At 38.9% G+C, this 14,432-nt stretch overlaps 1 protein-coding gene across 2 annotated transcripts in view; it reads left to right on the forward strand.

The window, feature by feature from the left end:
• AFG1L (AFG1 like ATPase) overlaps positions 1 to 14,432 on the forward strand; it is a 185,056-nt gene that overhangs the window by 26,759 nt on the left and 143,865 nt on the right. Inside the window, exons 1-2 of one of the 2 annotated variants that reach the window (XM_087443965.1) lie at positions 3,174 to 3,245; positions 5,582 to 5,805. In XM_087443965.1, coding sequence (XP_087300091.1) covers positions 5,608 to 5,805 — 198 coding nt within the window. In that variant the 5' untranslated portion in view covers positions 3,174 to 3,245; positions 5,582 to 5,607. Of the gene's footprint in view, positions 1 to 3,173; positions 3,246 to 5,581; positions 5,806 to 14,432 lie in introns of those variants that run through there. The other variant, XM_004422187.3, reaches the window with a different exon arrangement.

Consider the following 14,432-nt stretch of genomic DNA (forward strand, 5'->3'; position numbering starts at 1 on the left):
ATTTTTTGATTGGGTTGTTTGTCTTTCTGTTGTTGAGTTATATGACTTCTTTATATATTTTGGAGATTAACCCCTTGTTGGGTATATGATTTGCAAATATTTTCTCCCAGTTGGTGGGTTGTCTTTTCATTTTGTTCATGATTTCCTTTGCCTTCCAGAAGCTTTTTAGTCTGATGTGGTCCCATTTGTTTATTTTTTTCTTTTGTTTCTCTTGCCTGAGTAGACATGGTATTTGAAAAAATGCTGCTAAGACCCATGGCAAAGATTGTACTGCCTATGTTTTCTTCTGGGTGTTGTACAGTTTCAGTTCTCACATTCAAGTCTTTAATCCATTTTGAGTTAATTTTTGGGTATGGTGTAAGATAATGGTCTCCTTTCATTCTTTTGCTTGTGGCTGTCCAGTTTTCCCAGCACCATTTATTGAAGAGACTTTCCTTTCTCCATTGTATGTTCTTGGCTCCTTTGTTGAAGATTAGCTGTCCGTAGATGTGTGGGTTTATTTCTGGGATTTCAATTCTGTTCCATTGATTTGTGTGTCTGTTTTGTGCCAGTACCATGCTGTTTTGATTACGATAGCTTTGTAGTATATTTTGAAGTCAGGGGTTGCAATGTCTCCAGCTTTGTTCTTTTTTCTCAGAATTGCTTTGGCTATCTGGGGTCTTTTGTTGTTCCATATAAATTTTAGGGTTCTTTGTTCTATATCCATGAAGAATGTCATTGGGATCCTGATTGGGATTGCATGGTATCTGTAGATTGCTTTAGGTAATGTGGACATTTTAACTATGTTTATTCTTTTAATCCATGAACATGGAATAGCTTTCCATTTCTTTATGTCTTCTTCAAGTTCTTTCAATAGTGTCTTATAGTTTTCAGTGTATAGGTCTTTCACCTCCTTGGTTAAATTTGTTTCTATATATTTTATACTTTTTGTTGCAATTGTAAATGAGGTTGTATTCTTGACTTCTCTTTCTGCTAGTTTGTTATTAGTGTATAGAAATGCAACTGATTTTTTCAGTTGATTTTTTACCCTGCAACTTTGCTTTAGTTGTTGATTATTTCTAATAGCTTTCTGGTGAATTCTTTAGGTTTTTCTGTGTCTAGAATCATGTCATCTGCAAACAGCAGGAGTTTTACTTCTTCCTTTCCAGTCCGGATACCTTTTATTTTTTTTTCTTGCCTAATTGCTCTGGCAGAAACCTCCAGTACTATGTTGGATAGGAGTGGCGAGAGTGGGCACTTTTGTCTTGTTCCTGTTCTCAGAGGGAAGGCTTTTAGATTTTCGCCATTAAGTATGATGTTGGCTGTGGGTTTGTCATATATGGCCTTTATTATGTTGAGGTACTTTCTTTCTATACCCATTTTATTGAGAATTTTTATCATAAATGGATGTTGGATCTTGTCAAATGCTGTCTCTGCATCTATTGAGATGATCCATGTGATTTTTATTCCTCATTTTGTTAATGTAGTATATCACATTGATTGATTTGCTCATGTTGAACCATCCCTGTGTCCCTGGTATAAATCCTTCTTGATCATGGTGTATGATCCTTTTAATGTATTTCTGTATCCAATTTGCCAATATTTTGTTGAGGATTTTTGCATCTGTGTTCATCAGCAATATTGGCCTGTAATTTTCCTTCTTTGTGTTGTCCTTGTCTGGTTTTGGTATCAGGGTAATGTTGGCCTCATAGAATGAGTTAAGAAGCATTCTGTCTTCTTTAGTTTTTTGGAATAGTTTGAGAAGGGTAGATATTAAATCTTCTTTGAATGTTTGGTAGAGTTCTCCAGAGAAGAGTGTGACTATTAAGTTCTGGTCATGTCCTGGTCCTTTGGTTCCATGGGGAGGAGAATGTTAGGTTCTGTGGTCATTTCAGGTCAAGATTTTTTTTTCTGCACATGCTCTGGCTATGTGACTTTGCAAATTTTCTGAAAGACAAGTCTTAATCACTCTGTTGATAAGGAATGGGTCAGTTGAACTGGTCCTGGAGGGCCCACTGTTATAGGGGTGGTATGGGTGTGGGAATGAGGGAGATGTGAATAGAGTGTGACTTTGTGGCCCCTCTCGCCACTTTTCTCTTTAATAAATTTAGGATTACATGGAAGGTTTTGTATGTCAGAATGGTGCTGCTCTTAAAATTATGTTTGAAAACCATTCCTTTAAACAATGAGATAGGGGCCGGCCCCGTGGCTTAGTGGTTAAGTGCGCGTGCTCTGCTGGCACTGGCAGCCCGGGTTTGGATCCAGGGTGCGCACCAACACACCGCTTCTCCGGCCGTGCTGAGGCGGCGTCCCACATACAGCAACTAGAAGGATGTGCAACTATGACATACAACTATCTACTGGGGCTTTGGGGAGAAAAAGGAGGAGGATTGGCAATAGATGTTAGCTCAGGGCTGATCTTCCTCAGCAAAAAGAGGAGGATTAGCATGGATGTTAGCTCAGGGCTGATCTTCCTCAGCAAAAAGAGGAGGATTAGCATGGATGTTAGCTCAGGGCTGATCTTCCTCACAAAAAATAAAAAAATAAACAATGAGATGAATTTCAAGCAAAATATTGATAAAACCATATTTGGATTTTAGCAAGATCATCCCTGTAGTTGATGGAAGATATTTTAGAGATTGTGGTAGTGGTGAATTTGGGGCAGTGTGGTAGGGGTAAATTTGGGGCAGAGGCAGGGAGACCAAGCCAGAGATAATTAGAGCCCCAGCTGGGGTGGTAGGATGAGGAATGAATGGGAGGAGGGAATGGAATAGAGAGTATTTACTGTGTAAAACTGAGTAGCATTGATGATTGTGTCCAAATTCAAAAACAGAAACCATTGTAAGAGCCAAAGCCTCTATTTGGGATCAAAGAATTAACAATTCGGGGAGCATAGATTCAGGTAGAAACCCAAATGGTGTTCTGCTAGGGAGTCAAAGTCAGGGGCTTTTCAAGGCAAAGAAGGGAGATTGTATTACAAAGAATTTTAGTTGAAGTTGGAGACAAAAAGCTAGTCTTCATTGATTGACTATTGATTTTATCTTCAGAATGTCCACAATATTAATCTTTGTGATCAGGATGTCTGTTCTCCTGCTGATTTCTCAAACAATTGCTTATAAAACAACTCCCGTTTTGTCCCAGTCCAAAGGTTTGGCCCAGTCCAGGGTTCAAGACAGCAAGGCAGTTTCTCCGGAAGGGCAGCTTCGACTCTGTTTTAAAATGGTTCCACTATAGTCAATTTTGACAATTGATTGGCTGAGGACCTGGTAAGGGCTGGGGAATGGGGTTCTTGGATGGAGGGGAAGGATGTTAGTATTACTCTTCAGTTTCTTAGCTGGTTAACTCCAGAAAATTAAAGGAGGGAGTGGAAAAGAGCACTTACCCTGGTTGTGAGATTCTCAAATCCTCCGATACCAATGGGTATCCAACAAGTCAATTCAATTCTGACGCTATATACCTGTTGGTAGAGTCAGATCCCATAAGTTAAAGGGCTCAGTCCCACAAAACTGGCCCCACTTCAGAGGCCAGCTACAAATGGGCTGTCCAGGCTACCCACACTTCTGCATGGAGACGACAAATTCAGGTTTGATAATTTGTTAGAAATGTCTCATAGAACTCACAAAAACACTCTACCTATGTTTACCAGTTTATTATAAAGGATATAACTCAGGAACAGCCAAATGGAAGAGATACACAGGGCAAGGTATGGAGGCAGGGGCATGGAGCTTCCATGCCTTCTCTGGATGTGTCACTTTCCAGCACCTTGATGTGTTCACCATTCTGGAAGCTCTCCAAATCTCATTGTTCAAGATTGTTTATAGAGTCTAATCTCCAGCCTCCCCTCCCCTCCTAGGAAGTTGGTGGATGGGGCTGAAAGTTCCAACCGTCTAAATGCTAAGTCTTTGTGGGGACCAGCCCTGTCCTGAGGCTGTCTTGGGCCCTAGCCTAAGTCACCTCATTAGCGTAAACTCAGGTGTGCTGGAAAGGGGCTCATTATGAATAACAAAAGGCACCCCTATCACTCAGGAAATTCCAGAAGTCTTAGGAGCCCTGTGCCGGGAACTGTGGATAAAGACTAAATATATTTCTTTTTATACTGCGCTAGTAAATATCTCAAATTCCTGGAAACCTTTATGGAACTCTCAACCTACACCTCCAGCTTCAACACTGACCTCAAGCCTCGTCCTTGGTCCTTTGAGGACCAGGGTTCTAGGAGACTTGTGGTCAGATTCTCTTTGGCAGGCTGTAAGCCCCCTGTATTAATTAGAGTGCAACTTAGGCCTCTGTAACAAAGAGACCCCCAAATATGCAGCTCAAAATGCAAGATAGAAGTTTATTATTTTTTTTCGTAAAAATCCAGATAGGTGGTCCAGAGCTGGTTTGGCAGCTCAGCATTGTTGGAGAACTTTGCTCTGCTTTGCTCAGCATTCTGTGTGCCTCTCCTTGCCAGGTTGGCTCTTCGAGCTGCAATCACTGTACTTTCATTCCAGTCAGAGGGAGCGGAGGAAAAGGGAGGGGTGGTTTACCCTTTTCCTTTAAGGGCGAGTACCAGAGCTGCACGCATTTCAGTTCACGTCTCATTGGTTAGAACTGGTCATCTGGCCATCCTGACTGCCAGAGAGGCCCGGAAATGGAATATTTAACTTGGCAGCCTTGTACCCGGCTAAAACTTCTATTTGGAAAGAGAGAATATTCATGCTCTATCCCCAACATTCATGGTATATTTAAGGATTTTTTTTCCTCTCTTGGGAAAAAGATGGAAATAACGTTGACTTAATTTTTTTTCCCCTAAAGTTAAGTAATTTTCGTATTATTGAAACAAAGGAAACATGGTATTCACTGAAACAAGAAAAACTGGCAAAGTTCCTTTGAGAAATCTTTGTGTGAAAAATGTGCCAGTTTGCTCCTGTTTATTGTTGCTTCTAAAAAATAGAGAGGGAGTTACCTGCTCATTGAACCTGATAAGGAATGGGATTATAATTGGACCTTGCCGTGGCTAGTCATTTTTCTCCCAGCAGAGGCTTAAAAAAAGAGTCAGAACACCCTGCTTTGAAGCAGATGATCTGTTGTGTCCCAATTCTCTGTGTTCAACCTAAAGGTTATGGAAAAGGAAAGGAATCTCACAAGCAGAGAGCTGAGATCATCATGATAATATCTGAATGCTGTGTTGTTTTGGATAGAGAATAAAGGGGCAGTAGAAAACCCCTTGTGACTAGTCTCTAAGTCTCTGTTTGGTGCTCAAGAACCAGAAAGGTACTACGCCTGCCGTGGGATGAACCCAGGTGGCTTGTTTGTTGGTGTGGAGGCAAAGCAGAGATGCTATAGCAGGTTAGGCTTTCTAGAAGAGGGGTTACAATGATAGCTTATGGGTGTTGGGGTTTATTCCCTTTTATTAAAAGGAAAGAATTATTAATATATTTACTGTATGGAATATGTTTTATATTGTTATTTTAATCAAAATGATATTTATAATAATTGCCCAAATTTATACACTTGTAATTGGTTAAAGGTTTTAATGTGGCCATTAAGAAACATATGTAGAGCACTATCAACTATCTTCATTTAAGAAAGTCTAAAATTTTATATACATTTTTCTTTATAGCCTACACACTTCAGACACCCGAGAGTATGTCTCCAACTGCGGCTGCAGAGGCTTATTCAAAAGCTTTGACTGTTTGCCATGGACCACTAGACCACTATGACTTTCTGATCAAAGCTCATGAGCTGAGGGATGATGAACATCAAAGAAGAGTCATACAGTGTTTGCAGAAATTACACGAGGACCTTAAAGGATACAGTATAGAGGCAGAAGGCCTTTTTTCAAAGGTGAGTTTTGTGTGATATTAAAGATTGAATAATTAAAAGTGTAAGCACTTTATAAAATGGATTAAATGCAGTTAGGTATAATGATGAAACAGCTTGAAAATTTCCCACCAGTTCCTTTAAACAAGCTCTGTGGAATCCCCCTTCCTGACCTCTTGATGTTCCAAAGTTTTCTTTCACCTTCTAAGGGATTCAGGTAGCTTCATATTTAGGTAATAATTCATGCAGTCCAGTCTAAATGAAAACTTCTGTGCAATTCAATGCGTTCCCCTCCCTCCAGCTCAGGCCTGGCCCAGGTTCAGCTGTAGAGAAGGCTGAATGATTTGTCCTTCCACTTGCTCTGCTTCCCTGGCTTCTCTAGGGTCAGGATGAGAGGGATGAAAGATTAGAAAGAAACAGCAGAGATTTAAGGGACCAGTTAAGGGCCTTTTGTGTGGTAGATGCTGACATGCTAGCTCTCTGTTGAGGGGCACCTTGGTGGGTTCTTCAGGACTCCCGTGGGGTCCTCCCCATTGCTCCACTCTTTGACTGGCCTCTCATGACTCTGGCAGAACACCTCACACCACCGCATTCTGCTGGGACCCCCTTGCCCTTAGCCTTCTTGGGTAGGGTCCTTTCAGGGCAGTCTACCAGGTCACCTTTTATGGTGTCCACTTAAGCCCCAGGAAGCATAACATCTCCTTTCTCCAACCCCTACTGCACAGGCAGCTTCACTCAGCCTCCTGCCCTCAGACTTTGCAGATAAAAAGCAAGTACCAGTCTCTGTCTTTGTCCTGTACACCCCATGTTCCTGGGAACACGTGTCAAGTTCTTCCATGAACTCTTCCATACCCTGCTTTGGTAGCTTCCTGTGGTTTTCCTCACCTAAACAAGCATTCAGCTGCGGAGGGGGATGCCCATCTTGTCTTACACTCAATCCTCATCTCCTTGGATGCTTCTCTTGGGGGACCCACTGCAACTTGTCATGAGTTTTATCTGGGAGAAGTGCCACAGCATTCCTTACCCAGCTAACAACTTTGTACCTTGATCACTTTCTTCAGTTCCCCTTTGGTTTTGGGGCTTTTTTTTCCTTCTTTTTAAGTAATTCCTGCATGGATATGGCTAGTGCCTCTCTTTAGACCATAGGGGAACTTGTTTCCCATTGTCCTCAGCTTTGAGCTTTTGCTGAAATTCTGAGACAACAGGAAAACTCCCATTCCTTATCCCATTATAGAAGCCAGTGTCATCAGCGGTGTCATCTTCAAATTATGAAGGAAATTAATAGTAATAAGAGTTAGAATATGGTTCACTGGACAAACCACCTCCACCCTACTGCCCCCCCCCCCAAATATTCTTTTATTATAAGGTCTTTAGAAGGAAGGTACTGGATAACATATGTTAGTAGTACTTTATTTAAAAACTACTGAAAGTAATTTTAGTTTTTAAAAAGCACTGAGAATATAATTAAATAGTTTTATTTTTATATAAAGAAAAAGGCAGTCGTATTAACATCTTTTGGTTAAAAGGAATAGAGATTCATTTAGGTCACAGAAAGAAATCAAGATTTAGAATAAGACTGCATATGCAAATAGCAGTGAAGAGCATCTTCATTTCACAGCCAGGCCTCCCCAAGCCTAGCTTTTGGCTGCATCAGTGGCTCTGAAAACTTTGATGACTTGACAGGCAGTTTATTCTTACTCTAGTGCTCTGCCATTCATGTCATCTGCTTCCTCTGTTGTTCCTTTTCCCCTATACCCACTTCCACTTCTGTTCCTTCTACCAGCTTCTAAATTCTCTCCCTGTGTCTGTGGTTTAAATTCTTGAGTAAGAATCTGATAGGACAACCAACCAATCACTTCATTTGTGTTTGGGCTGAGCTCTCACACCAGGTTTTTCAGAGGCCGCTAGCCAGTGTGAAGATCAGATCTCTGCATAAGGTACCCTCCAGGGCTCCCGTGAGCCTGGCAGTTTCCCTCAGACGTGAGTGTGGTAGCCACTGTGATTGGCTGGTCCAGCACAATGGTTACAGGAAGTAATGATGAATTATCCCTTTTGATGGCCAACTTTCTTCTTTTTCCCATATTTCTAAAAGTTTATAGGTGAGTAAAGAAATAATAAGTTTGGAAAATGTCGACTGCTTATGTACTGCATATCTAATTATAGTTTGCAATACAGGTGGTCTTCCAAATAAAATAGCAACTTGGATATCTGTCATAGCCAGGAAACATTATGTTTTACTTAACTGGATTTTTTGATTATCTGAGAATTAAATGCTTTCATGAATTTTGTATTTTGTTCCCTTTCTAGTCCTCTCCTTTTGGGAAGTACAGTCCTCTTTTTCCTTCTCTCCACTCTGTATTATCCCTAGGGCTCATCTTACTGTGGTTGGTGAACTTGTATCCAGTCAAAGGTATCCTTTAATCATGAACTTTTCTGGTTGCCAATTCAACAGTGTGGTTTTTTCCTTTAAGTTTATTGTTTGGCTCTTCTTAGGGGTATTCTCCCACACTTCCACATTTGATTTCTGAATTGGCTGTGATGGGTCTGCCTAGTAAACAGACAGCTATTTAGCAGTAAGTCAATCCAATACTTACTATCTAGAAGCCCTAGTTTTATTGTGTAGTTGTAATCTTACGTAAGTAGGAGATTTGCCATGTCAGGTAGTTTCAAGTGTGTCTAATGAAACCTTGTATTTGTTAAATTCTAATGCATATTTGAATAAATGTTTAGTAGATAGATCAACATCTCTTTGTGGTAGTACTTGTCCTGTAGTTTCTTTAGCCGGCCAAATCTTTGACGTTGAAGAAGACCCAAACATCTAACATAATTTGAGTAAAACATATATAAAAGCTTTAGTTTTTGAAGATTGTAAAGATGCCACAGACCTATTTCTCCTAAAAATAAACACAGATATGCTGATTATCAGAGAAGGAAAATTTGGGCTACTAGGTTTTCCAGTGATAGAACTTCATTTGTAGAGTTTTTGATTTTGGTAAATAGGATTTATGATTTTATGGGCATTTGATTTTTCCCTCCAGCTTTATTGAGCTATTATTGACATATAACATATGTAAGTTTAAGGTGTACAATGTGATGATTTGGTACTCATGTATATTGCAAGATGATCACCACAGTAAGGTTAGTTAATACTGCATTGCCTCCCTACATCCCCTCACATAATTATCTTTTTTGTGTGTGTGTGGTGAGAACATTTATCTACTCTCTTAATGGCTTTCAAGCATATAATACAGTATTGTTAATTATACTCACCATGCTATACACTGGATTCCCAGAACTTATAGCTGGAAGTTTGTACCCTTTGACCTCCATCTCCTCATTTCCTTCACCCTCAAGCCCCTGGCAGCCGCCATTCTACTCTCTATTTCTATGAGGTTGGCTTTTTTAGAATTCCGCATATAAGTGAGAACATACAGTATTTGTCTTTCTCTGTCTGACTTATTTCACTTAACATATATGGGCATTTGATTTTGTTTTTAATCCAGATGTTTAAACATTCATTATGGTGGACTTACTTTTTTTTCATTATGCTCCTAAGAAACTTTCTGTAAGGCTAAGCTATAATATTAAAATAAAATTCACCTTCTTCACAAAATGCCAGAATTGTTAATCAATGAGAAAAAAATTGGTGGCAGACTCTTAGGCTGCTTTCACCTGCCTATGTAACAATGTTTTCTCTAATAAAAATTTGAAAAAGTTATGAGCAGATGACCATGCTACATGAGCAACAAACTATGAAGAATGAGCATTTATGAACACTTTACTTTTGTTATCCAATAAAACTTAGAACCAGGTTAATCTGACACATTTAATGTATGCATAATTGTTATTGTGCTGTGAGGTAATTAGGCATAAATGGTAAGAGTTCATGTAAATCACTATAATTAGAATTACTTTTACACAGCCAAATCAAGCATTTCTGGAGTCAGGGAGGGAGAGAATTAAGTAGAGTGTGGAGCTACTCTAAAAATCTCTGTTTCTGTTAATCAGGTGTATACAGGCAGCTAGGTTTTTTCATCTCTTGGGAGGAGACATCATAGCCCAAGAGACCTGGGAATTGGTTTGTGTGTGTGTGTGTGGGGGCACAATTCCTTTGCTTTTTCTCCTGCTTTCCATAAAATAATGTTCAGTTTTTCCCTTATGAGAAATTATTATTTCCAGCTTCCTCCTACATCCTATCTACCATCTTTTATTTGGCTACCTCTCTTCACCCTGCCAAGAACAATGCATATAGCAGGTAGAAAAGACCTGGCCTGCCTTAAACCCAGCTAGTGTAAGGTCTTGATGCTTTCTTTGTTCTGGCTTCTAGCACCTGGAGGCTGGGAGCAGGATACCTGGGATGCTGGGCTGTGGACTTTTCTCTCAGGAGATGCGGGAGGCCTTTTTGTCTGGATCCTGTCAGTTATTTATCCAAGACTAGGCAGTTTGCTGTTTTTTAACTCAGTTCCTCTTTTCTCTCCTCCAGCTGAGGGAGTGAGCACTTATTCTTGCCATTCCTCCTGTTAGAACTGGCATCTCCTATAGGTAGAGTAGATTGAGCAGTGTGATTTTGGTAAAACTTTCCTGATCCCTGGAACTTTATCCTTTAGAAGATCATAAGCAACATTGAGTACAGAATGGACAATACCTATAGCTACAGTTTTATTAAAGACCGGGAATATATATATATATGTTTTGTTTAGGAAGATTCACCCTGAGCTAACATCTGTGTCAGTCTTCCTCTATTTTGTATGTGGGTCGCTGCCACAGCATGGCTGCCAATGAGTGGTATAGGTCCACGCCTGGGAACCGAACCTGGGCTGCTGAAGTGGAGTGCATCAAACTTAAACACTAGGCCATGAGGCTGGCCCCCAGAAATATTTTTAAATGAATGTTTGTTGTATCAAATTTTTATGAAAGCAGAAGCAAAAGCATTACGTTCTAACCCAATGAAGGCATTATCTGTAAGGAAGTGACACTGGGGGTCAAACTGTTGTTTTTTGAGAACTAACATACCAAAGTCTCACTTAAAATCTGAAATTTGAGAAACAGAGTGTAATGGACCTGCTTCAGTCTTCAGAATAATTAACCAATGTATTCAATTACATTTTAAGTTTTATCATGGTTCCAAAAGGTGAAATTATGCCTTCAACATAATTTCAGATGAGAATGTCTTTAATAAATCCCTTGCAGTGAATTTCAAGAAAGGAACTATAGCCCTATTTTATAATATTTAGGGTTAGAATTTAATCTGTTATTATCAACCAAAGCTGACTACTTGGGTTATGGCAGCAGAATTACATAGGCCATATAGAGGCATCAGTACATGGAATCTATGTTGAGATTACGGTCAGGTCACTAGGTCAGGGGTTGGCAAATATTTTCTATAAAAGACCACACAGGAAATCTTTTAGGCTTAGGGGGCCATATAATTTCTGTTGTTAACTACTCAGTTCTGCCATTGTAGTCAAAGCAGCCACAGACAATATATAAATATATGTATTTCAATAAATATTTATTTCTAAAAACAAGTGTCAGGCTGGATTTGACCCACAGGCCATAATTTGCCAACCCCTACTCTAGATAACTGCAGCCTGACTAGATTTGAGGGCTAAAGAGAGACCATTAATTGTATTCAAGGTTCTACTTGAACTGTACTTAGTTTAGCTTTCCCATCTAATGTCCCATTACTTCCATTTATATATACCTGCCTCTAGTTAACAGAACTACTCACTATTCTATTATATAGACAAATAGACAAGTGGGACAAGATAGAAAGTCCAGAACATACATGGAAACTTGATACACCATTGAGTTGGCACTGAAGATCAGTGGGAAAAAGATGGTCTAGTCAAGACACAGGGATGAGACAAGTGATTATCTATGTGAAAAGTGAAATAAAGTTAGACACCTTCCTCTCTAAACATAAAAAATAAATTCTGTAGAATTAATGTCCTAAATTTAAAGTGAAACTTTAAAACTTCTTGAAGAAAATATAGAAGAGTATCTTTATGAACCTGGGAAAAGGAAGAATTTCTTATACAAGATACGAAAGCCTAAATTATAAAGGCAAAGATGGATACATTTGACTATACTAAAATTGAAAACTTCTAGTCAACAAAAAGCACCATAGAAAAAGGGAAAAGGCAGACCACAGACTGGGAGAAAATATTTGCATCAAAAAGGATTGACTGGATTGCTGTCTAGAATATATAAAGAACTTCTAACAAAAACAGAAAAAAATCAAATAGTCTAGTAGAAAAATGGGCAAAGAAGAGTCTGTTTTGGGGGGTTAGCTAGCAGATACCACAAAAAATGGATAAATAAATCAGAATGTATTTTTTTATTTTTTATTTTTATTATTTTTTTTATTTAAAAAAAAAAATCTCCCCCCCCCCCCAAAGCGCCAGTAGATAGTTGTACGTCATAGTTGCACATCCTTCCAGTTGCTGCATGTGGGACGTGGCCTCAGCATGGCCGGAGAAGCAGCGCGTCGGTGTGCACCCGGGATCCAAACCCGGGCCGCCTGTAGCGGAGCGCGCACACTTAACCGCTAAGCCACGGGGCCGGCCCCAGAATGTATTTTTAAAATGGAATGTTACATAGCATGGAGGTGGTAAACTTCAAAGTCAGGATTGTTAACTCTGAGGAAGAAGGGCACAAAGGGGGGCTTCAACTGTATCTAATGTTTTATTATGTAAATTTTGAATAAATATGTCAAAATGTGAAGAGCTGATCAAGTTGGGTGGTAGGTAACCAGGTGTTCAATATTTTCTCCAACTTAGCTTATTTATAATATTCCATAGCAAAAATATTTTAACTGTAATTGTGAGACATTTCAACAGGTTTTTTTTTTTATCATTTTGAGAAAATTACAACTTTTCTTGATAATATAATTCTAGACTCTATTAGTTTAGCATTTGCTCTTACAAATAGATTGAGGAAGGAGAATTATTAGCACAGTGCTTAAAAAGGCATAGGAAATATCTTTGTAAGAGGTTTTTAGCAATGGAATTTTTTTTCCTCTTTCTGAAATTTCATAAGCTGAATTTTCTTGGCCTTAAATCTTTTCCATGATTGCCAGATGTTTCTGAGTTCTATGTACAATATGTAGTTATGTCTCCATTTAATATTGGACTTAATCTTACCTCTTTTTTGGCAGTGTTTTGTCTTTTCCAGGTAAGGTGTCCATTTCATGTACTGGGGAAATAATTAGCCGAGTGTCTTCTTGTCTTCTAAAGGAGAGTTAATACATTTCCAGAGTGGGTCCTGGGGATGGTAGTTCTATTGTGTAGCTGGGAAAAGCAAATGACTTTTAGTTTTACAGGAAAGTCTATCATGCTTAGCTAGAAAATATATCTCTTTGTTTATCAGAAGAGCCAGAATTATTGTATATGAATTGAATTCAAGAAAAAGAGAGTTGGTCCTCGCTGTGTCCTAGGCTCCCTGCTGGGAGCAAGGATATAGATGTGAATAAGATTAATGGTTTCTGATTTCAGTGATACCTTGTTCAGTGGAGGAAATAGTCATAAACAGTTATTTATAACTCAGTGAATTAAGTACAAAAATTCAAGTGGGTATAAAATGCATATGGGAAAAGTCTTTGAGAACCCACTCTAAATAAAAGAATTTAAATTTATTCTATTCTATATATTGCTTCACTTGGGACTTATAATTCTGACTCGCATAAAGAATTTTTTTTTTTTTTTTTGGTGAGGAAGATTGGCCCTGAGCTAACATCTGTGCCAATCTTCCTCTACCTTGTACATGGGACACCACCACAGCATGGCTTGATGAGTGGTGTGTAGGTCCGCACCCGGGATCCGAACCCATGAACCCTGGGCCACCGAAGCGGAGCATGCGAACCTAACCACTACACCACCAGGCTGGCCCCCATAAAGAAATTTTATGACTCACATTACTGTTGATTTACTCTTGAAGGACCAGATTCCAAATGTGGATATAGACATCAAAATTAACAGCATAAAACCCACAAAAAATATATGGTACAAATTTATATATTTATTTAAGTTTATATGTATTAACTGTTTGCTCCTGAGAAGCAATGTTTAAAATACTTTTTTCAACATGTTTAAAAAAATGCCAATTAAAAACATATTCAAGCTACTGTCATATTTATCTTATAATTGAAATAAATTAGGGCCAGCCCTGGTGGCCTAGTGGTTAAATTTGGTGTGCTCCACTTTAGTGGCCTGGGTTTGGTTCCTGGGCGCAGACCGACGTCACTCATCAGTGGCCATGCTGTGGTGGTGGCTTACATGCAAAATAGGGGAAGATTGGCCACAGATGTTAGTTCAGGGCGAATTGTCCTTAGGAAAAAAAACAAAAAGAATTTAAATAAATTAAAATAGGATACTGCTCTTGGCATATAGAATGGCTTTGCCATTTCAAGTGTGTCTGATTTCTGAACTGAGCGTGTAACAGTTTCAGTATTACATAAATTCAGTATTATTCTTGTAATAATGAACTGTTAATCAAATTAAATGCAATATTTACTATCTAGAGAGAATAATAACGTGTAAATAATACACTCAATAAGATTAATATTTAAATAAATTTTATAAAATGGTTCCGAGAATTATTATTCTATAAAGCTTCCATTTGTGCAAAAGTATATCACTTAAAAAATAGCA

The sequence above is a fragment of the Ceratotherium simum genome, chromosome 19 (assembly GCF_057802395.1).
Source record: "Ceratotherium simum simum isolate JZ-2026a chromosome 19, ASM5780239v1, whole genome shotgun sequence".
In the NCBI taxonomy this organism is placed as follows: Eukaryota; Metazoa; Chordata; class Mammalia; order Perissodactyla; family Rhinocerotidae; genus Ceratotherium; species Ceratotherium simum.